The 24,712-nt window shown below is 43.4% G+C and overlaps 1 protein-coding gene across 8 annotated transcripts; it reads left to right on the plus strand.

Moving 5' to 3' along the window:
* The first annotated feature begins 1,372 nt into the window (after nucleotides 1-1,372).
* Nucleotides 1,373-24,368, plus strand: evi5b (ecotropic viral integration site 5b). Of its 8 annotated transcripts, none has more exons than XM_052074676.1 (20): nucleotides 1,373-1,669; nucleotides 8,176-8,390; nucleotides 11,314-11,503; nucleotides 13,210-13,434; nucleotides 13,516-13,590; nucleotides 13,682-13,807; nucleotides 14,072-14,215; nucleotides 14,551-14,640; nucleotides 14,745-14,842; nucleotides 15,138-15,198; nucleotides 15,283-15,336; nucleotides 16,758-16,790; nucleotides 17,608-17,754; nucleotides 18,980-19,111; nucleotides 19,305-19,445; nucleotides 19,653-19,811; nucleotides 20,275-20,421; nucleotides 20,499-20,594; nucleotides 21,443-21,538; nucleotides 22,745-24,368. In XM_052074676.1, the coding sequence occupies exons 1-20, from the start codon at nucleotides 1,652-1,654 to the stop codon at nucleotides 23,045-23,047; spliced, it is 2,550 nt and encodes an 849-aa protein (XP_051930636.1). In that variant the 5' UTR covers nucleotides 1,373-1,651; the 3' UTR covers nucleotides 23,048-24,368. The 8 variants fall into 8 exon arrangements, with proteins under 8 accessions (XP_051930636.1, XP_051930640.1, XP_051930638.1 ...); XM_052074680.1 differs by having other exon boundaries at nucleotides 1,373-1,631; XM_052074679.1 differs by lacking the exon at nucleotides 1,373-1,669 and adding an exon at nucleotides 2,896-3,179.
* Nucleotides 24,369-24,712: the final 344 nt, after the last annotated feature.

Consider the following 24,712-nt stretch of genomic DNA (forward strand, 5'->3'; position numbering starts at 1 on the left):
TAAGTTTGACTTGAAAAAAAACGAGAAAGAGCTGAAAATATCTCTCTATATTGATATAAACATATTTCCCTTTTAGGGCAATATTTTCAACATATGGAGACGTCCAAGTTGGGTCCCTATCTGATCCCGCTTTATCCTCTCGAGGGTCGCGGTCATGGTGGAGCCTATCCCAGAATACTTCGGGCGGTAGGCGAGGGACACCCTGAAGCGGTTACCACCCACTCGCAGGGCACACAGTGACAAATAACCATTCACACTCACAAACACACCTAGGGACAATTTAGAGTTTTCAATAAACCTACCATGCATGTTTTTGGAATGTGGGAGGAAACCAAAGTACCCAGAGAAAATCCAAACAGACATGGGAAGAACTTGCAAACTCCACACAGAATCGCCGGAGACCGCAATCGAAGCTCAGACCTTTGCACTGTGACCGTCGACCACCATGCCAGCAAAAAAAAAAAGTGTACTAAAGCAATTTTTGTCGAGCCCCCGGTATGCACAAGAGTGTGTGCAGTGAACATATCAGGAACAAGGACTCTTTTACAATTTGAGATGGGACAAGCCACGCAAGTGACACTAAAAGCCAACATCATGTCAAGTATTTTTAATGAGCCAGAGAGCGGTGGAAGCTGTACTCACCCACGGGAGGATCAGAGCTTCCTCTCAAACTTTCGCCATCTGTGGGAGAGCATGCTGTGCTTGTGGGGCATTGCAAGCAGCAAATCACAGAATTGTCTAGTTTCAGCAAGATAGCAGTGCTAGCAAGCTTAAGGTAATACTAGCACTGTAAAGAAGCTAATATTTGCCACGGCTCCTAATGTTGGAGGACTTATTTGTAACACAAAATGTTATCCATTACAAGTTTTTTTTAAATGCACACTCAATTAAAAGTTAAAACAAACTATTTTCCCCCCTATGCTAATGCCCAGATGTTTGATAACAAGGGGCTTTTTTTTAATTTACCAGAAGTGGATTTTCCAACATTGTTTCAGCAAAGCGCCTGATGCACGACAAATGATTGACCCTTTGGCAGTCATGCCTTCCTTCTAAATGATTATTTCTCGTGCACTGTGGTTTGTTCAAATCAAAATAAAGTTGACAGCTTTAACAACTTGTTCTGTGCGTGCTCTCAGTGTGCAGATTTTGCTCCCAAACAGTCATTAAGCTGATGCAAGGCATGTCTGAAATTCTAATTGCGCAGGATGTGAGGCCTCCTCTTGCCATGGACTTTTTGTACGGCATCCTCGTCTCCTTTTTTTTTTCTGATCCTGCGTAAACAGGCAGGAGTGCCCTACTGGCTGGCAACAATAGACCTGCGTCAGCGTTGCCCGTGCGAAACCAGAAAAGTGGGTTTCACGTCTGCTACCGTGGTATGTGAACGCAAGCGTCACATAGTCACATTCTCACCCTGGCGGACACGGAGGCTTTTCCGCTTCCACGCTTTGGGAAATCTGAACCTGCCACTTTCTATCCACTGGGATACATTTTCACTCACTGACTGAGAGACTGAGAGAATATATGACGCCATAATTGTGGATTCTGCTTATTATTGCTTATTTTTGTTGAACTATTCTGGAATGTAAGACAAGATGCCTTAACTGGAAAAGCCACCCGGAATCTGACGTCCTGTGAGTTTTCTTTCTTCTATATGCCATCTGAAATTCAGGTAAGGCATTCTTGGGAGTCAGTTGCTGATCAGATAAGGGTGACACACGAGTGACTAGTTGTACATACTGTACATGACAACATTTAGCAATAGCTTTTTGGGTTTGAAAGGCCAAATGCAGGAGATGATGAAGGGTTTTGTGTTCATAGATTGAGTTGAATGATATGTTTTGGTGCCTTTTGTTATACAGTAGTCCTATCTTGTAAAATAATCATAGTAGTAGGCCAAGAAATTATACTGTGCAGGATGTCCGCATTGCACAGTCACTTCACAATTTAACACAATTCTTACAAAAGAGAATGAACAGTCAAACCTGCGGAAACTAATACAAAAATGATGATTAGCAGCTTGGAAGCAGCTTTTTTTGTTTAACGGTTGTGCATTTCATTGACAAGGAAGCTGGATGAGCTTTCCATAGAATTCAAAGGCATTTACAAACAAAATAAATTGAGACATTCCAAAGCAAAGAGGAAAAAAACTGAAGCATTGAAGACATTTAAAAAGGATATAAAACATTAAATGTAACATTAAAAATACATTATTATTATTATTATTATTGTTATTATTATTATTAAATTTACAAATAACTATGATTCAGTCTATCTGGTATTTGGTGGTGCCGCATTCAAGTACCACTTTGGCTTTGTGGTCAAAATTCCTCCCATAAAACATAATTAAAATTCACATAATTAACAACCAGGTGTGGCCCGGTAGTCCAGTGGTTAGCACGTCGGCTTCACAGTGCAGAGGTACCGGGTTCGATTCCAGCTCCGGCCTCCCTGTGTGGAGTTTGCATGTTCTCCCCGGGCCTGCGTGGGTTTTCTCCGGGTGCTCCGGTTTTCTCCCACATTCCAAAAACATGCATTGTAGGTTAATGAAGGACTCTGAAGTGTCTCTGGTAAGAGACAGCTAGAACAAAGAGTCTCAAGTATACCATGAATAGCGATGGACAATATATCACTAATGATAAGGAAACAACAATTACAGGAAAGTAACACAAGTAAAACCAACTATTGACCTAAATTTAAGACCCACCCAAAGAGACCAAATACGGTAACCAGACCAGATGTTTATGCAACATTATTTGGCACATTATGATTTAAATATATTGTAAAATATGGTTGCTTCTTTGAATGAATGAAGCCAGGTGTAATATTTGAGGTGCATTTGCACACTCTGGACAAGCGATGGCGCTGACGTCGAGGCGAAGAAAAAATCAAAAGCGCATGCGCAGTGGCATGTAAACACCGCCTGTACTGTTGTAGGCCGCCTGCCTGTGACGTTGCTGTCCACGTATTAGACGGCCGCAATGGCACCCAGCCCAAGCAAGGAGACACCCGACAGTAAGCTTAAGCAACGCTAACGCGTCCCGGTGGAAAAGTATCGGAGCGGGGGGAAAAACAACTTTTTTTGGTTGGTTTCTACGCGGGAATGCGGCGGAGGATAGCTTGATGCACAGCAAGCGAGCCAAGCGAGGAAGTTTGGCGCGGCGTGTTAAAATCGCTTCAAGGTAAATTGAAGTTCTGTTTCTTTTTCTCTTCTCCTGCTCGGGTCTGTCTAATTGCTGAAACCTTTTCATAATACACTAGTTATTCATGATTAATTAGAAATGAGCAGTACGTGTAATGTTTTCCGAGTTAGCTGTTAGCCAGAGAGGCGCGTCGTTAGCTTTGGAACATCTCTTGTGGGTTTTTTTTCCAGACGAGTTCTGACCTTAAATTGAAAACTCAACTATTTAACTCGCTAACTTGGGTGCGGGGATATTAAATTATCCCGAATTGGCGAATTAGTTGGTAATGCTGTTGATGTTACACGATGAGTATCTCCTTTCAACACTTAACACCAGGGATCCATAAAAGGAGCAAATGAGTCTTTGCATTGTTTCCAAGTGGCTCGCTGGTCCGCTCAACAGATGAATGATGAGGAAGAGCAAAATGATGATAAAGTGATCGGTGTGTCATAACTGGATGTGATATGGAGTTGGACGGCTCCTGAATCCGCTGACATTTTATGATGATTGTAATGGATCAGGAATCACACGTCCAGGGTCTTCCCCGAGTCCCTTGGTTGGCTGTTGCTGAGTACAAAAGGTCGAATGAGTGGAGTCACTGGAAATGCAAAGGATGATTCGGTATACAGACTCGAGTTTTACTGACTCCGCGGTCTCACCAGAAACACTACAGATTTGGTTTTCTTCATTCACTGACTCTGGTTCGAAGACTCGGATGATTTGGTTCACTTACTCGAGTTAGTGGGATTACCAGGAGCACCGCTGACTTGAGAAAACGTTGTTCCGTGATTCAAATGCAGTCACTGGAAGCAATGGACTGATGATACAAGGTAGTGAGCTCACCAGAAACACTGCGGACCTGAGTGACTTCGCTCGGCGACTCGAGTGAGACGACTCAAAATGTGGTTCGAAACACATTATTTGATCTACTAACTCAAATTAGGTGACTTGCTGGCAATACGGAGGGACTTAAATGATTTGTGTCTTTGTGATAAAACAAAAAGAAACTTAAGTAGTATCTGAGGGTACATTATGAACCGGAAACAACATTGCCTCAAATGATTCGGATAATTTTTAGTGAGTGACTCAGCGTAACCCGAGTCCTTGAGATGGAGTGATTTGTACCAGCATTGGTCTGCAAGTGGCAACAAGCCCTACACTCCGAGCAGGTTCAATCAGTCCGGCATGACTTCTTCTTGTGTGTACATCCTCATTATAGTTTACTGCGGTGTGATGACGAGGCAACAGGAAAGGAGGAAATAAAAGTGTTAATGTTGCACAGCGGTCAGCATCACTCTGGTGACTCCAGTCCATGTTTGTGCTCGCGGAACGTACTTAAAATGTCATTTTGTGTCTGAAGGGGTGTTTAACTGCACTGCATCCGACTGAGTGCAACCATCTCCAACGTTGAGAAAACTAAGGACACCGAAATATGAGCCGCAAACTTCAAAACCATCTAAGAAAACATGCAGTGGAATGTCAAAGATTCTACGCAATCTGTTATTTGAGTGATTTTAATTTTACAGTACAGAGGTATAAAGGTATGCCAAGTGTCACATACGTCTTACTTCAGTTACTCGAAAAACAGGCAATGATTTAACCCCTGTTCAAAAATAAGTTACCGTATTTTCAACACTGAGAGGCACACTGGATTATGAGGCGCACCTTCAATGAATGGCGTATTTTGTAATTTGTTTTCATACACTGGGTACACCGCATTATAAGACGCAATCTATAATGCCTCCACTAGATGGAGCTACGCTCAAGGAAACGCCAACAGAACGATCAGATGTCAGTAAAACTTCTTTAATAAAGCGGCGACACGGTTCACTTAAGCAACAGCAAGTTATAACATTGACTCGTGAACGTTGAACTCTCTTCACGTTGAATGCTGAATGTTCCCGTGAATAACGAAAATCTGCGACGAATTGATGATCCCTCCTAAATTGTAATTGCCTCTCGATGTCACAAGATGGCAGCAAAGCACTTAAAATGGAGACTGTTTTTCTGTTTGTTTTTTTATTTAGTTACTGCGGGCTGTCACAACACAGACAATATGTATCATATATCGAGCAAGTACACGATCATGAACCCATGTTACATAAACTACCGAGTCATTGAGCTCCCCTTATGGCCTTAGACGCACAACATATGCATGGTAAGAATACACGGGCTATTTAGTATTAGTAGCTGCATCAGGAGATCAGCAAAAACAAACTGTCACTGTTCCCTCGCACAAAGAGCATTTCGCGACCGCCAACAAAAACAGGATGTGTAAAAACGCCGATAGCAAAAAAAAAAAAAGAAAAGAAAAAAACCCAGCAACAATAAATTAAAGTGAACAAAATTGAGGTGCGGGAAGATGGCAACAATGTATTATTATTATTATTATTTTTTAATATAACAAGGTGGTGAATTATAAGACAAGACAAAAGTAAAGTTTGTAGGTACATATTATGGCTCGTCGGCATACATGGATCAGAGGAAGAGTCGGAAATGTCCTGGCTGTTGAAACGTTTGAGTGAGTGGTTTCTTTTGCACTACTTGCTCATTAGCCATGCACACCACGTCGCTAAGCCCCCCTTGCACACAAAAGCTGACCCCCCCCGACCCCCTCCCCAGATTTATGGGGAAGTGGAATGTCCGACCAACCACTGCTGCCACCTGGCTCTGGCTCTCGAAGTAGGCGGGGCTGAAGAAAAAGGCTTTCTAGACCAATGTTTCCACTCCCACACCCCCGTCAACCCCCAAGGCATTCTGTGAGCTGTAAGTTGCAGATTTTCAAAGTCATTCGCAATAAATTATGTTGAGTTTGGAAAAAAAAAAGTCCATGTCTCCATATATGGCAGGGCAAATTATTCTTTCGTGAAAATGACACCCCAGTTGGAGTTGACAGTAAAACTAAACAACTAAACACAAAGCAAAAATACTCGCACATTGTGTGTTTGATTACAAGAGCTGCTTTGTTTTAAAAACACCGCCAGTGCTCATGCTAAATGCAAAGTCCCATTGATACGCTAAGGGCAAATTAGCATCAACATCCATTATTGTTGAATGTGCGGCGATGAATCAGGATGAGGTTATCATGGTAGCTTTGAGTCGTTGAATAAATCATCGTTTTTATGAATCGTGATTTCAATATCAATCAAAAGAATTATGATTATTATTTATTATCCCTAATGGGCCATCCCGGCCTACATATTGGTCCCAGTGCACCAATAAAACAAACATAACAAAGCAGTTCCTCGTCTCCACTTAACTTTGGACCCAAATTAAAAAAAACTTTGATCTGATTGTGACGTATCATCACAAAAATCTGACAACCCTGCATGAATTCCGTTGTTTCTTAAGAAATATGACATACTTTTTTGTTTTTGTTCCTCCTCTCGCATTTATAGGTAAAGTAAACTCCTGTATAACTGGTGTTTGCCTTCATAAATTCACCTAATTGCAGATTTTATTTTGATAACCCTCTGTTATTTTCAAAAAAGTGCCCAAAAACTGTTTAGGAGGACTTGCATTCAGACATAAGTAGCGCGTTGCTCCCATCTTTTGGCTTGGTGGCACCAATTAGTCACAATTTTTTGCTATTCGGCGCAGAAAGCCTTGTAAAAATATATGATAGGGGGACCCTGGAACGCCAAATTCAGTGAAGCTTTGCTCTCCGGCTTGTATTTCCGGGCATCCAGGTGAGTGCAGGAGCGCATTTCCTGTAACGAGGAGGCGCTATCTTTGCAGCAGCACTTTGACCCTCCATTGTGATCAAGCATATGACCAAAATGCGCTCCGTTAAATGCGGTCGAAGGTTCAGAAGCAGATTGTCACGCTGGCGTTAACGGTTGACCGGATGCTACTGGATATGATGTCGCGGAAAGCCAGGACAGAAGCCGGGGCGATGACTTGGAATGAATAGCAGGTAGGGAATTGTCGAGGGAGGCGGAGGCTCCCTCTTGTCACCTTTGCTAGGTTTTGGATCAGATGTTGAAGTTTTATCAGAGTGTTTTCAGTCTTTGAGCCCATCCGGTTCCCGTCCTGCTCCACAACACGCATGCGCTTGTAACGTCAACATTTTATGTCCACTGTGACACCCTTCTTTTTGACATTGCACCCTAGCCCAGGTTTAGCACATTTTTGGAGATGTGTGTGTGTGTGTGTGTGGGGGGGGGGGTAGTGGAGTTGTTTTGTTTTTGAGAAAATGACGTCAGTTGTATCAGATGATTTTTCTTTCTTACATTTGTATATTTTATTTCAAACTATGTAAAACCGTACAGATTTTTATGTTTTATATGCGTTCCCTATTTTTTAAGAAAATGTGTTCTTCTCTTGGGTGGATTTGTAGAACCTATTATAATTTTTTCAGCCCTCGGTTGCCTTTTTTGTTGCAAAAATGTAAATATTTTTTTGCGTGATCTATTTTTTCTAATGTACATTTTTATTTCTGTTTTCATTTTGAATCATTTTTTAGACCTGTGTTTGTCTTCTTTCATTTTTATGTCTAAACAGTGGCTTAGTATTTCATTCATTCATCCATCAATTTATCCATTTATGTATGTATGTAGTTATTTAGTTAATTTGTTTTTTAATTTATTTTAATTCATTTTAATTTTATTTATGTATGTATTTTATTACAGTATTTATGTAGTTAGTTGTTTGTTTATTTTTTTTACTTTTTTACATTTATTTCCAGTGACATTCTGTTATCATTAGTCTGAGGTTTGGCAGCAGATTTTTCTGCAATTTTTTTTTTTTTTTTTGATCAGTCATCGTTTTTGTTTTAAGCTCGCAGATCAGCGATGGGCCTCAAAATCATGATCGTTTAAAGCCTAGCCATGCAAATAATCAGGACTTGATCGTCTCCGCCCTGCTATCGTTCACAATTCTTGAATCATCTTCCTCACAAGTGGTGTCTTTCATGTAAAATGAATTAACGTCGTCCTCGAATGCAAAACGCCGCATGTTTGGTCTCAATCGTCGATGTGTGTCTTTTCCCGGGCAGGTGGCGACAGACAAGGTTTCTGGAAGGCTAAGTTCTACTCTCTCATGGGTGAAGAAGTCTGTGTCGCATACAGTCGGTCAGATGGCTAGCCAGGTGGCCCCGCCCACGTCCCTGCCGACCTCCGCGTCGTCGCCGTCGTTGTCTTCGCCGTCCTCGCCGCCTCAGCTCAGCCCCGATGAGGTGGAGCTTCTCGCCAAGCTGGAGGAGCAGAACAGGTGAGGGATAAAAAGTATACGTCGCAATTGATCTTTTCAAAATGTGAAATGATCCCAAACTTTGGTCTCACACTATATTGAGTTCTGTGTAAAACCTACAGAGCAATCGACTTTTGCAGATTCTCTGTGTGAATTAGTCTTTTGTCATCAAGTGTGTTCATTAGGGTAGACTTGCGTTCAGACAGTCCGCTGTGTTTGTGTTGCGTCGTCACCCCCCCCATCCCCCCTCCCCGAGGCCTTTGGACCCCGCAAAAGCAGATAAAAGTCTCCTAACAGTGTAGTTGGGCAGCACACGAGGATCTCGTCTGTAAACCGTTCCAGACCTTGGAGATGAGAATGACGAGATCATCATGAACTTGTCCTGGTATGCTGCTTTTATACGAAACTCTCGCTGTGGAATTGAAGGAGGTCCATTTGGATTAATTTTTTTTATGACAGACGAGCGTCTCATGCTGGTGAATTATTAGCCCAAATGCTTGTGTTTGCACACCAGCGGGTCCACGAAAAACGTCCAAATTTGATGAATTTCCTTTAAATCCGAAAGGCCGAGTACCTAATAATACCTTAAAACATTTCGAATGAGTGCTGAACATGTTAGCGTGACATATCGGGGCTATTACTTTGCTGCGGTATTGTTGTATTAACCGAAAATAGGAATATTAACTTGCCATATTTGACACAATTGTTGAACCGGCTTATTTTCTTTTTTTTTTTTTGACATATATTTTTTTGGATATAAAATGAAATATTTAAAATTGTCAAACGAAATATGAGACTGAAGTCAATTAAATCGTGTAGATATTTAAATGAAATTGAATACAGATCAAGCCGTGAGTTATTTTTTTAAAGGCTTTTTATCCAAGTATTGAAATCTTATTATTTTGTATTTTTATGGATTTTTGAGGACCATTTTTAATGACTTTTGTAATTAGCTCATTATTTTAAAAAAGTATTTTGTTTGATCAGCCTTCAAAAGAGTTTGATGATGGGGTCAATGACTTGATTGATTGGACTGGTTGTAGCTTGTTTGCATGAACAAATGCAGCAAGCTACCGACAGTGCCTGTAAAAAATGTCAGACATTTTTCATACGTGGTGTGTACAATTTTATTGCAAAATGTCTCATTTAGTGAATGGGAGGTGTTCACGATGGCTTTCCGAAATGATGCTGATGTGCAGTACTGGGTCACGCGCGTTCCTGTGCTGTGGTATTGTTGTATTAACCGAAAATAGGAATATTAACTTGCCATATTTGACACAATTGTTGAACCGGATTTTTCTTTTTTTTTTTAAACATTTTTTTTTTATATAAAATGAAATATTTAAAATTGTCAAACGAAATATGAGACTGAAGTCAATTAAATCGTGTAGATATTTAAATGAAATTGAATACAGATCAAGCTGTGAGTTATTTTTTTAAAGGCTTTTTATCCAAGTATTGAAATCTTATTATTTTGTATTTTTATGGATTTTTGAGGATCATTTTTAATGACTTTTGTAATTAGCTCATTATTTTAAAAAAGTATTTTGTTTGATCAGCCTTCAAAAGAGTTTGATGATGGGGTCAATGACTTGATTGATTGGACTGGTTGTAGCTTGTTTGATTGAACAAATGCAGCAAGCTACCGACAGTGCCTGTAAAAAATGTCAGACATTTTTCATACGCGGTGTGTACAATTTTATTGCAAAATGTCTCATTTAGTGAATGGGAGGTGTTCACGATGGCTTTCCGAAATGATGCTGATGTGCAGTACTGGGTCACGCGCGTTCGTGTGCTGTGGTATTGTTGTATTAACCGAAAATAGGAATATTAACTTGCCATATTTGACACAATTGTTGAACCGGATTTTTCTTTTTTTTTTTTAACATTTTTTTTTATATAAAATGAAATATTTAAAATTGTCAAACGAAATATGAGACTGAAGTCAATTAAATCGTGTAGATATTTAAATGAAATTGAATACAGATCAAGCTGTGAGTTATTTTTTTAAAGGCTTTTTATCCAAGTATTGAAATCTTATTATTTTGTATTTTTATGGCTTTTTGAGGACCATTTTTAATGACTTTTGTAATTAGCTCATTATTTTAAAAAAGTATTTTCTTTGATCAGACTTCAAAAGAGTTTGATGATGGGGTCAATGACTTGATTGATTGGACTGGTTGTAGCTCGTTTGCATGAACAAATGCAGCAAGCTACCGACAGTGCCTGTAAAAATGTCAGAAGTTTTTCATACGCGGTGTGAACAATTTTATTGCAAAATGTCTCATTTAGTGAATGGGAGGTTTTCACGATGGCTTTCCGAAATGATGCTGATGTGCAGTACTGGGTCACGCGCGGTCGTGTTTGCGTGCGAGCTTAATTCCGACCGGGCGTTCCTTTTTGTTCGACTTGTGGTCTGAATCGAGTGGGAAGCTCCCCTTGGCTCTTTGTGGCCACGGGTTCCGCCCACGCGACCCAGATGCAGCTGAAACTTGAGCCTGCTGCGTGATGTCAACACCGCCGGGTGTTTGAAGTCTCGTATTGGAGAGGGAACGGCAACCTTGATTTCCTGTACGAGCAGACTCCGTTTCATTCACATTTTAACCAGGGTTAAAATAAGCTCATTAACGAACATGAAATCCGGTAAAACTGCTCGATTCCTTGGGCATGCCTGATTCTGAAGAACCATGAACCTTTATTTACCGTGCACATTAACTTTTAAATAGCCTTAAATGTTAAAGTCAATCTACTGTAAGTACAACTAAAATACAATCAAACCGCTTGACCTTTGCAGAGGGAACAAAAACGTGTTTGTCGATAACTATATTGCATTCAGCATCAAATATTTACGCGTGTAACGTGTTTTTCATTTATATCTGGTGTTGTACTAAGCAGCAAGTTACCTCTCCAGTTAGATTTGACTAGCGTCTGACCGTCTCGCAAGGCTCCTGGAGACGGACAGCAAATCCCTGCGCTCCATGAACGGCTCGCGTCGGAACAGCGGCTCGTCGCTGGTGTCCAGCTCCTCGGCCTCGTCCAACCTGTCGCACCTGGAGGAGGACTCGTGGATCCTTTGGGGGCGCATCGTCAACGAGTGGGAGGAGGTGCGAAAGAAGAAGGAGAAGCAGCTCAAGGTGAGATTCGGTGGGGGAAAGACACACTGCGGACACGACGGCTTGATGTTCTGGGTTACATTCAATTTTTATTCATCCTTTTGGAGGTCATTTGGATTTTTGTCATCTTATTTCCTCACAATTTCTTTGATTCTGCAAAGATTTGCCTCATGTGCGAATAGGGCATGTTATCCTTTTTGACCTTTCCTTGGATCTCCTGAAGGAAGCGTCTTACTTCTGTGTTGGAAACTATTTCCCGTCCCTCTATTAGTCCGAGGGCGCCCCTGCCATGTATCCTTTGCCGTGTTATTTTGGGCAAGGCTAATTTGGGTGCACCTTTCTCGTTTTAAAGCTCACTTGTGCCGGGAGGAAGTCATACGCTGATGTTGAGACCTGACACTCGCTGCGACCGCCGACCCAGTGATAAGAGTGGGGAAAAGTGGGCCTGTACTTGCTTGGTTGAAAAAAGGCTTTATTCTAATCCGGAAAACTTCCGGGGGTAAAAAAACAACACATCATGACACCGCGTGGGTGAAAATGTACCCATGTGGGCAGCTTTTAAATCGGGTTTTGTTAGTTTGTGCTGCTGCTTCTCCCCTTTAAGTAATATGGCCAAGCTGTATATACTGCCACCTGCTGGCCACTTCCGGGATGAAACATTTTTAACAAGGTGATGATGACCGAACATGAAAACTGCACTCGTATCCATAGCAGCCCGTCTGGTCTCAACTCCACAAGTCAAAGTCGGTCCCAAAATGGGCACAAAGAAAAACACGCGTGCACACGTGCGCACATCATAGCAGGAAAAAGCAGTGTGCTCCGTCAGCACAGGAAGTTTCTTAATCACATTGTGTCAGCAGTAATGGATGGAAGAAACATGTCATAATAACATCCTTGTGGACCGTTATATTCGATCATTATCATGAAGCAGAATTGGACGGCAGCCGTGTCGGATCGTAATGGCGGCCTGCGCTTTGCCTGGTAGTTCTGCTGGATAAGATTGTGAACATTTGCATGAAATTGGCAACAAAACGCATGGATATTATGGCAATAAAATCTATCCGTGTCCGTAGATGCGTTGTAATATTTTTTTTCACACAGTGAAAATAAAATGGAATCTCGAGTACAAGGATGCTTAAATAAATGTGCCCAAATTGTTTTTTTGCACGTCTTTGAGCGCCATACATGCGACCCAATTTTCATAGCTCCGTTACACCCAAGGCCCATATTTTTGTACTTGTGTATGACAATTTTAAAATATAAAATTTTTCCCCTGACCCGATGTATGCGTCCACATTTTTTATTTGTTTAGGCCCTCAAAAATGTGATTCTTTACAGAGAGTAATAATAATTTCTACAAAAACAACATGATCAAGACGGAGGTTATTTTCATTTACGTCGGTAGCACTTCGTTCTCTTGTTGTGCCGATCCGTTCATGTGGCGCATGCATCTGACCGGACGCTTTTCCCAATGCAATACCCGCCACCTCCACCAACAGTTTCACTTCTTAATCGTGTATCTTCCCGTCATCAGACGCTAATTCACTGAGCTAACGCACAACAAAATTAAATGCAGCTCTGCTTACCTTTTGGCTTTGACATGACATCCGATGGTATTCACACAGTGTAATCCAGTTGCGGCAAGAAACAGCCCAAACACGAAGCACAAGCGCATATGACAGCTTTGATTTCTCAAGTGCGCTGAAGATGTGGCGACATGCTTCCAGGATCTCGTCCGAAAGGGCATTCCGCACCATTTCCGGGCCATCGTATGGCAGCTTCTGTGCAACGCCCAGAACATGGCCATCAAGGACCAGTACTCGGACCTCCTGAAGATGACGTCGCCCTGCGAGAAGCTGATTCGCCGCGACATCGCCCGCACTTACCCAGAGCATGACTTTTTCAAGGAGAAGGACAGCCTGGGCCAGGAAGTTCTCTTCAATGTCATGAAGGTAAGCAACGCCGAGCCCCTTTCACGTTTGACGCAACCTTGGCGTATCTGTCAGAGCCCGTCCGTCTTGTTTGCTCCTCAGGCTTACTCCCTGGTGGACCGCGAGGTGGGTTATTGTCAAGGCAGCGCCTTCATCGTCGGGCTGCTGCTCATGCAGGTAATCGTCAGGTGCTGACGTCGCGAGTGCTCGGCAACCAAAAGACCAAACCCTCACTTGTGTGCGGGGGATTTTATTTCCTGTCCATCAGATGCCTGAGGAGGAGGCCTTCTGTGTCTTTGTCAAGCTGATGCAGGACTACAGGCTCCGGGAGCTCTTTAAGCCCAGCATGGCCGAGCTGGGTCTCTGCATGTACCAGTTTGAATCCATGATCCAGGTAGGAGAAACTATCCAAGGGAAAAAAAAAAGGATTCATCAAATGTTTTCCTGGCTTGAATTGCGGCTGTAATACCGCCCAAAAACATCATTTACAGTTGTCAATTTTTCCTTTCCACTTTACTACAATCAGCTCTTCACATTCTTTCTTCTCCACTAATCGAGTCACCTTCATGCCCAGAAACCGCATTTACTCGGTTGAAAATGAACCAAATCATTCATCGTTCGCTTACTCTTCTATAACCGGACTCTCTCGTGCCTCCAGGAGGATCTCCCCGAGCTCCACGTGCACTTCCAGGCGCAGAGCTTCCACACCTCCATGTACGCTTCCTCCTGGTTCCTCACCATCTTCCTCACCTCCTTCCCATTGCCCGTCGCCACGCGGATCTTTGACATTTTCATGTGCGAGGTGGGTACACGAAAGAAGGCCGGAGTAGAAGATTTGACACGACTAAAATAGATTTTGTTGGTTGTCCATTAGTGCCACCTGCTGGACAGACTAAAAGTTCCATCGAGTAATCCTTGGCGATTGTGATATTTAGATTTTTGGGATGCCGGGTTTAAATGCTAACATGACACCACAATATTAGTGCTTGTAATTGGTGGGAGGAAGGAAGAATTTGATTCATAACGTTTGTTTTATCCCCCCCCCCATATGCTTTTTAATGATATATAATTTTGTTCTGAGTTTGAGACGAAATGTACACCTGAGACAAGGTCACGAGTGATGCCGTCTGCTATCAGGGTCTGGAGATCGTGTTCCGAGTGGGCCTGGCCATCCTGCAGATGAACCAAGCTGAGCTCATTCAGCTGGACATGGAGGGAATGTTACAGGTACGGCCGCGCGCTGCGATGTAGCGAGGTCGGTCTTTCATGCCGTCTGTTGGGTCTGTGCGCGTTTGTCTGAGCTGACGGGTCCTCTGCCCCGCAAACCACAGCACTTTCAGAAGGTCATCCCGCGCCAGCTGGACACTGGCCCCGACAAAGTCATCCAGGCGGCATATCAGTTCAAGTACAACGCCAAGAAGATGAAAAAGTAAGCAGGGGCCCAGTTTTGTACTGTAAAAAAAGTTACAAGTGTGCTCCTTAAATTTTGCTGTGGTATCACTTTGAAGTGAAATGATCATGTCAGTCGCGTCTCTAACTATCAAACATAACGGTGTCAAGTCGTTAGTAACTGAAACACTTTAGGAACTAAACAGAAAAAGTTGGTCTCGCTCAGGTTGAAGTTAGAACTTTGTGTGGCGTTCTCTCTGTCGCCCCCATGTGGCCAATCGTGGAAATCACCGTCCTGGTTGCATCATCGCCTTCTTGTGCTTTGCTCAACTCAGATTGGAGAAGGAGTACACCACCATCAAGACCAAAGAGATGGAGGAGCAAGTGGAGATCAAAGTGAGTCTAGCCGCACACTTTTTTTTTCTTCTTTTATGTTTTTGTTTTGATTGTGCCCTTCCTTATTACGCTTGTTTCTTTCAGAGGCTGCGCACCGAAAACCGGCTGCTGAAGCAGAGGATCGAGACTCTCGAAAAGGTGAGGTCCTCTCGCGTCGTCGCGGTTTCGCGACGGCTTCCTCGCCCCGCTCTAACTGGCTGTTTGAAGGGTCACCGTGCCAGTCGGTCGCCACGGCGACGCCACTAACCGAGGCCGAGCCCCGTGCGTGCTTGTCATGCATGTCAGGTTTGCGGCGCGTCCGCGTCGAGCATGAGGCAGCTGGTCGGATTCTAACTCGGTCCAGACGTCGCCAGGCTCTTCATCACCGGATCTTTATCACTAACGCCATTTGACGCGGAAGCTCGTTGATGCGCCCCCCCCAGCCCTCTCCTCACACCTCCACTCTCTTGACCTTGTACTCCCTCTTTCACTCTCACTTTCACTGCTTCCTTGCTAGACCATCCATTTTTTTTTCCCAGCTACATCCATCACTCTCTTGCATATAATGTTCCTTTTTGCATCCCTGATGTAAACACGTAGGACAGTGTTTCCCAACCTTTGGAACAAAGCATATATTAAGAAGAAAAAAAAATCATCACAGTGCCCGTATGACAACCTGCACATGTGCAAAATTCTCCAGTTTTCACTGAAAAACTATTCGCTATTTCTGAGTTCAGGCAAAAGCTAATATACAAGTTTTGCTTCACCGCCGTATGGTGGGGGAGGAGCTTTGTTTAGCCAGGCCATAGCCTTGTCTAATAGAGAAAAAAAGGGCTTTGCTGTCATCCTGCGCCACCTATCTATTATGCATATTCAACATTAATTAGGTTATTTGTGTTTTTTACGTTTAATGTGCATATTAGAATGAATACTTGACTCTCAACAGCAGTTTAAAATGTGGTACGTTTAGAGTATCCTGCTAAAGCTAATATCAATAATAATAATAATGATCATAATTCATAACAGGGTGTGATGCAAAGTTTTGAAGTCATGAAAATGCTTTGCACAATTTTAACCAACACGATATCCAACTCGGATCTAAAAACCTGACAGACTGAAAAGGGAAACATCATTAGATGATGAATTGCAGGAGAAAAAAAAAAACATTAGCCTCCCAAATGTATCTACAACTAATGAAAAAGCGGAAGCCAATATAAAGTGGACACCATATTGATTTTTGTAAATCTCTCCAAATTATTTTAAGAACCCCCTCTGGGTTCCACCGACATAAAATTAAAAACGTTGATTGATTTATTGATGAGCCATCATCATGAAGTCCGACAGAGATAGCAATCAGCCAAAAGGGGGCGCCAGAGGGAACTAGTTGATGTGATGTGGCACACTGGTTGGGAATCACTGCTGTAGGAGGTAGAAATGAACATTGCCTTTCACGTTGCATTTCTTCTTTTTTTTTCTTGAAAACAAAATCAAAATCATTAAGTATCTTGTGTGTGTGCTTTAAACTGTCCTCTGGATTGTCTCTCTGCTTTCTCTTTTGTGCATATCTCTGTTTTTTGTAGGAAAGTGCTTCCTTGGCAGATAGATTGATCCAGGTATTTTTTCCCCTCACATTATTTTTCTCGCTGCACCCATCCTCTCTCCTTTCTGCCTCTTTAGCACCGCATGCTGATGATTAGTCAGTCCCAATCATGCACATTAAGTGGGAAATTATGCCACATCTGGTAATTATAGGCCTTGACAATGTTGAATTAAGTGCATGAAGTACTCGCAAAATGACAGAATCCAAAGTTACCAGTAAATGTTTTTCACCTGAGCAAAGCGAGCACACTCCAAGCCTTTATGAAAGGAGGAGGAAACGCTGACTTGGTGGTTTTATTTTGGAAAAACTGGAAAATAGGTTTTTTTAAAATTGCATTTTATGTATAAAAGTAGTAATCCATCATGTGACAATATGAGGCATATGTTTATCTGGGTTCATGGCCATTCAAGGAAAACCAAAACTACCCCTTGACAAAAAATAAATTGGGCAAGCTAGAATTGTGTCAATTTGGATACAGAATGGCACCCTCTTGTCATTGCATTTCCAAATATTCATTTCAACACATACAGAGCTGTAAGGAACCGTGACGTTCAAAATGTTCTCACGGCAGAACGTTTAATGCCTCTTTTGTGCTACTCTAGCGCCTCTAGAGGAACACTGTTGTATTACACATGCAGTGTGCACTCGCTTGCTCAAGTGTTTGCAAAAAATAAAAAATAAATAAACCCACACACCCTTTAAAAGCCAGCATGACTTTTAGACAACGCCAATCTCTTTATTCCTCTTCCATCGTAATATTTCACTCGCTGGCTTGCTCACCTTTCCCCCTTCCCACCACCACGTCCGCCTTCGGTCGTTTGCGTCCGAAGGGACAAGTGACTCGGGCTCAGGAGGCGGAGGAGAACTACCTGGTCAAGCGGGAGTTGGCCACTGTCAAACAGCAGAGCGAGGAGGCCGCCGCTCAGCTGGAGCAGGCCAACAACGCCATCAGGCAGCTTCAACAGCAGCCGCAAGCGGTAAGGATGGCCACTGGGTGGCGCCACTGCTGACGGGAGCCAAGCCGGATTTCAGGAAAAATGAGCCCTTGCCTAAAGTTGGTGTTGACCACTCGCATGATCTGCTCTTATTTGTCTTTGAAAATACTGTACAGAATTTAACATTTACAATTATCAAACTGTGACCGTTTTCTGGGGGAAAAAAATTCCCGAATACACCCCAGGATCACGTTTGTTCATCGCGTCTCAAGACGGTACTCACATTTGAACCGATTGTCGCTTTCTGTTTAGGCATGCGTGGTGTCCCACGTGTATGTAGAGCGCATCACTTGCCTCCTACACACACACGTACAAATGTCTTCACACCCTGCACATCTGCTCTCTTGGCATAATTATGTTTCGTTATTAATTCATGCCAGTGCATGTTTTACATAATGTGACACTTGGGTGATTTATTCATGCAACATGGTTGTCAGACAGGGTACGGCAACCCCATTCTCCTCTTAAAGCCGTGCCACTATTTAATCAGACCACCTCTGCACTTAGAAATGTCACATTTTTAAAGGAAAGCTCAGTTTTGTTTTGTTTTTTTTTAAACTACGTTAATAATGTCTTGAGTCCAAACCGTATTTCTCATTGAGCAAATGTTATCTGAACTCATTCAGTCCTAGCCATTTTCAAATCACTGCTGCCCACACTCTTTTCTTTCACCAGAAAAAAAAAAGGTTTCTACTTTTTTTCTGTTCTTCAGTCAGTAGCAGTAGACCATGGGCCTGATGTACCAAAAACACCCGATTCTGACCAAAAAGTAGAGAAAAGTGCCATTTTGTTTAAAGAAATGCGTCAAGCTGAACGGTGACTTTAACACATTTTGTGACACCCCTCCCCCCACCCCAAACCATAAAACAAGCCAATGAATGGGCTTTTGATAGTAATAATAATACTACATTTTATTTATAAGCGCCTTTCACAACACTCAAGGACACTTTACAATCAAGAGCAAAACAATCACATTTGATGGCTCGAGTTGAGCGTCAGTGTTTTTTTTTTTATTTTTTATATCCCGTTCACCAATCGCTCTATGAACTATGTCATATTTTCTCATGATCACGACGCACTCTTTCTCCTAATCGAGGTGACAAGATGAAATTCAACTGCCTTTATTTAAACTTTATACAAGCGATGCAGCTCCGCCATCCACAGGAGTCGGTTAGTCATGCGGTGTTGTGTTTTGTGTGGTTGTCAGAAGGGGGCGCTACGCTGCTCGGAGGAGGCGGTGCTGCAGCTGGAGCGAGAGTTGGTGCAGGCCCGGCTGAAGGAGGCCGAGTCGCAGTGTGCGCTCAAAGAGATGCAGGACAAAATCCTCGACATGGAGAAGGTGACGAACGCATTGACTTAAATGGACATTCGCTGTCTTTGTTTCAAACCATGACGCCATTGCAGTGCTGCTCCAAAATGGTGCGCAGGATACATAAAAAAAACAAAAAAAAAACATGCCAAGCCTTAATAAGTCTTAAATTTGCTTTGGACTTGCCAAAATGTCCTGAACGTCCTTTCGCTAACCGCATTAGCGCAACACGTCGCTGCCGGACGACACCAATGTGGCTCGACTGCAGGAAGAGCTGATGGCCATGACGGTCAGGGAGGCCGAGGCGCTCAAAGGCCTCAAGGAACTGCGGCAGCAAGTACGGGACCTGGAGGACCACTGGCAGGTGGGAAACGAGTAACCCCCCCCCCCCTCAAAAAAAAGGCTCCGTCACACCTTTCTGTTTGAGGTGGTAAGAGCTCCTTAAGTCAGATGTAATTTAGACTGACGTTTTTTTTTTTACAGCAGCTACATGAGAATCGTGAATGTGATTTTTCTCAGTACTGCCATCATCAAAAAACTTTAGAATCTTTTTTTTTCCTGCTCCTCCTAGCGCCACCTCGCCCGAACGTCCGGCCGCTGGCGGGAGAGCCCCAAGAAGAACACGCTGAGCGAGCTGCAGGACGAGCTGATGAGCGTGCGGCTGCGGGAGGCCGAGGCGCAGGCTGAAATGCGGGAGAGTCGACAGAGGATGCTGGAGCTGGAGACCCAAGTGAGACCGTCACACATAAAACATAGAAAGACGTTGTTTGGAAGTATTTGTGTGGTTAGTCACCTTTTGAACGAGGGTAAAACGCCCTCCATTGTGGGTTCTGGGTTTGTGGTCCTTCTATTCCGCAGACTTTTTGGGTGTGGGATGGGGGTAGGTACACTTCATACTGTATTTCGATCTGACTTTTATCTATTTGCGTGTAATTCCACTGTCGACCACTAGATAGCGAATCCCTATTTAAGAACAAACCGGAAATATTTCAGCATAGCCCTGTTTTTGTTGAAAATGATTGAATATCCTCCTCTGTAATCCTGATTTTTGTGCCGACAGAAAGCGACAGCTCAATAATGTACTTCTATGGGCCTGATTTTTTTTTTTTTTTTCACCGTATGTTGTGAGATAAGTTTGTTAGCTTTGAAAAAAACGAATAAACTTGGGGTGGGGGGGGGTGGTCGGTTTCCAGAATGAGATTCATGGCAACCAGCTACGGCGAGCAGAGCAAGAAGCCCGAAGCCTTCAGGATCGCGTTCAGACGTTGACGACTCAAAACAAGGATCTCCACTCGCAGCTCCAGGAAATCAAAAGGCGACAAGCGGAGATGGAATGCAAGGTACCGGACGAACTACGCGATTATTTGCGCCGGAAGTTGAGGGTATTTTGTTTTGTTTTTCCCCCTCCCTCCCCCAGAGCAAAGAGGAGGTGATGGCGGTGAGGCTGCGCGAAGCTGACAACATGGCCGCCATGGCCGAACTGCAGCAGCAGATCTCAGAGCTGGAGATTCAGGTAATGCAGTTTGGTGCGCAACCAGACCTCAGAAGTGAAACAAACCCCCCCCCCCCCCCCCCCCCCCAAAAAAAACAGCAGTGACTGAAACCTAGCAAGAATCTGAGATAGCGTTCCACCAGATACTGCTTTAGCCTAGCAGCCAAATAGCAATAGATGGGGTCTTCGGTGAATAGGGAAAAAAAAAACGGTTCCAACAACAACATTCGAAACATAGAAATCTGATTAAAGTATTATTGTGTGACCGCATAATTGTGTCATTTTCAATTGTTCAAAAATGAGCTTTGGTCGTTATCAGTCCCGGCGTCTGTGGGGCCCAACAGGAAGTGGTTTCACTCTCAACCCGAAATGTGAAGCTTTATTTTGTCAGCTCCTTACTGGCAGATTGGCACCCCAAAAACTTTTTTTTTAAGCATTCCCGAGACGTTAAACGGCCGCCGCTCGCCGGCTGCTTGCCACCTGTTTCGTATCGCAGCTGAGCTCCAGGAAGCTGGAAAACAAAACCTCAAAAATATCATCTGACTTGTTTTTGACCCTCCTTTCGGGGTCTGTTGGGACCTGTCACTGTTGCAGGAAGTTGTTGCTAAATTCAGATAACGTGTGGGGGGGGGGGGCACCTTGCTGCAAAGTTAATAAGTGATTGACTTTGTTTTATCATGTTATGAATTCATTTGATCACTTTCGCTGAATGGGATACATACACACCGCTAGCGTTAGCTTTAGCCGGATAACGCGATCACGACGCATCTCCGTTTCCTGGCTTTAGCTTTAGCCTGCTAGCCGCACATTAGCACTCGATGTGTACATTAGCTACCGAGTTGTTGTTTTTGTTGTTTTTGGTGGTCTAGAAAGAAGAAGGGAAGGTGCAGGGCCAGCTGAACCACAGTGACTCCAACCAATACATCAGAGACCTCAAAGATCAGATTCAAGAGCTCAAACATGAGGTGATAACCGAGCTTTTCACACCTTCTTCTTCACCTTCTTCTTTTTCGCCCCTTTTCATCCGTGCTCTGAGATTTGTTTCCTGGTTTGGTTTGACGATGAGGCTAGCAGATATGACAAAAGTGTCAACTACACCCAAGGGCGCTTCCTGTGCAGCGCCACGACATCGTTAAGTTGTCAAGACAACCCGGCATCCGATCCGTCACAAAGCGGAGGCCAAGTGTTAAAAACCTGACGTGGATCAACACACATGCTCAGCTAACGTTAGCCGACATCGCTGTGATTCCTTTCAGCTTGTTTTGCGTGGTGTTTAAAAGCCTCCTATCTTTTTAAATTAGGACATATGTGTAATTTGTTCTTACCTTTTTTTAATGATTCTATTGATTATGTTTTACTTGCATATTTTTTTTAAATAAGATTTAATGCTGTCTGACTTTTGTTTCCCTCCAAATGCCGAAATGGGGGACTTCCAGAATTGTAATTTCTTTCATTCATTCATTCATTCATTCATTCATTCATCTTCCTAACCGCTTGATCCTCACTAGGGTCGCGGGGGGGGGTGCTGGAGCCTATCCCAGCTGTCTCCGGGCAGTAGGCGGGGGACACCCTGAATCGGTTGCCAGCCAATCGCAGGGCACACGGAGACAAACAACCATTCGCACTCACACTCACACCTAGGGACAATTTAGAGTGTTCAATCAGCCTGCCACGCATATTTTTGGAATGTGGGAGGAAACCGGAGCACCCGGAGAAAACCCACGCAGGCCCGGGGAGAACATGCAAACTCCACACAGGGAGGCCGGAGCTGGAATCGAACCCATGACCTCTGCACTGTGAAGCCAACGTGCTAACCACTGGACTACCGGGCCATTTTTCTTAAATTTGTCATTTACTTTTCTTTTTTTCTTCTTCTTTTTTATGACGTCATATTTTTTTAGTCAATGTATGAATTGTAATTTTGAATCATTCTTACCTTTTTAATGTTATAATTGTCGTTGAATGATTTGTCTTTTTCTTTTGCTGTAACGTCGTTCTATCGATATCATTTTTTGAGATATTGTTTTTTTGGGGGGGTTATGTCTTAGTAATAATAATAATAATATAGTTTATTCATAAGTGTCAAAATTGTATTTTTAATTATGTCATGCCATCACTATTTTTTTTTTTTTTTTAATGTTGTCGAAATTGTCCCTCATTTGCTCGCACAGATCTGCTGCTTAAAGGGACAACGCGGCATATCCTCCAAACCGGCCGCTTTCGACGGCATCCACATCATCAACCACTACGCGCACCACCGTGACCCCGATGACCCCCACGACGACGGCTCGTACCACTCTTCGGACGAGGACGCCACCAAGAACGGCGGCGACGCTGGCCGCGGCCGCCGCGTCATGCTCCATTGCAAACTGGGCGACACCGACAGCGAGGAGGAGGAGGACGGCGAGGCTCTGAGGCTTTCCGTACCCGCCGCCGTTGACAAGGTGGGAAATCGCAAGTCCACCGCCGTGTGACGTGTGGAACTTTTCAGATTGGGCAAAGTTGGACCTGGGAACTGCTTGTGGCTATGACGGGTCCCCACAGAGACAGGAGGTGGGCAAATAGTTCCGAGAGACAATAAAACATTTTATTCTATATCACACTTTCATTCAATGGGATTTTTTATGAATATTGTTTTATAAGCCGGAACTCTACAGTGTGTGTGTGTGTGTGTGTGTGTGTGTGTGTGTTTTGGCATCCATTTTGCCACTTTTTGTTTTTTTGCCCTAACATTACAGAAATTACACATTTCAATGATTTTTAAATCTACCCGGAGACAAGCCATCACGAGAGGAAATGAACAGAAATGGATCTCAGGCACGTCCGTACCTTTCCAACTGGGCTCTACTCATGGTGGGGGCAGGGGGGGGGGGTTGCCATGGTAATGCACACCACAAGAGACCTCGCACAAGGAAGGAGGGAGAAAGGTGACGTTTGTTTGTTTGTTTGTTTGTCTTGATGTTGATTTGATGACGCTTGGTTGCGCTACCAAACGTTGTCACTCTTGTTCCCACTTTGTTCACTCCATTTCATACACCTGGACCCGAGACCGAGACTTGGAACCACACCTTGACTTTGACCCGCACTTGCCTGGAACTGGACCGCTAACTGTACCTTGACTTTGACTTCAACTTCTACCTAGGACTGGACTTTGACTGGGATCTGCAACTCTACCTTGAATTCAACCTGGAATGGACTTGAACGTATCTTGAAGTGGACCTTGACTTGCACCTGGATCTGTATCTGGAACAGTACTTGCACCTCCATTCAGATCTGGTCCTGGACTTGGACCCACACCTTGACTTTGACCTACACTTGTAACTTGGCTCATCACTCTCCCTTGACTTTGACTTCAGCTTCTACCTGGACCTGGACTTTGACCGGGATTTTTAACCAAACCCTGACATGGGCTGGACTTTCAAATGTATCTTGAAGTGGACTTGGACCTATACTTGTACCTGGATTCAAATCTGCACCGAGATCTGGACTTGTACCTGCATCTGGATCTAAACTTGTACTTTGACCTCGGCATAGATTTGGACCTCGATCTGAACTCTAGACTTATACATGTCCTGGATTTGGACCCGGACCTGATGTGGTTTGGGTGTTTTTATCAGTTCACATAAGGTGTCAGTGATGACAGCACACTTGTCTGTCTGGTCGCCGTTTGGACAGCATCCATGTTTGACTTTTTTTTTTAAGCACTTTGGGAGTCTGCAGTACATCGCGCACATACAGGGAGGTGAGCTTGTTGTGTGTGAAGAGTTGACAATAAAACATTTGTTGAACTTTTAATGGCGTGATGCTTTTTTTTTTTAAGATGGAGGCTGCTGCTGCTGATTTCAAACACCAAAACCACAAAAGTCTGATTCCAATCTGTGTCTCATATGCCGAGTATGTGTGTGAGTGCTGAGTGGGCCTTTAGATCTCCGCTGTGATTTACCAACATCGATTAAAGTCGTGCAAAGGTTTGTGGTCTTCCTACTGCACGATTCAGCCAGCATCCGTTCAGTCCGTTTTAGTGTGCGTCTCTTCCTTTTCAAGTGTGTTCAGTGCTAATTTAACGTGTATATGTGTTAACTTTTGAGTGTTGTGTTTTTTGTGTATTTTTATGTGTCTATGTATTTGCTCTCTGCCCA

This window comes from Hippocampus zosterae, chromosome 8 (genome assembly GCF_025434085.1).
Source record: "Hippocampus zosterae strain Florida chromosome 8, ASM2543408v3, whole genome shotgun sequence".
Taxonomy (NCBI): Eukaryota; Metazoa; Chordata; class Actinopteri; order Syngnathiformes; family Syngnathidae; genus Hippocampus; species Hippocampus zosterae.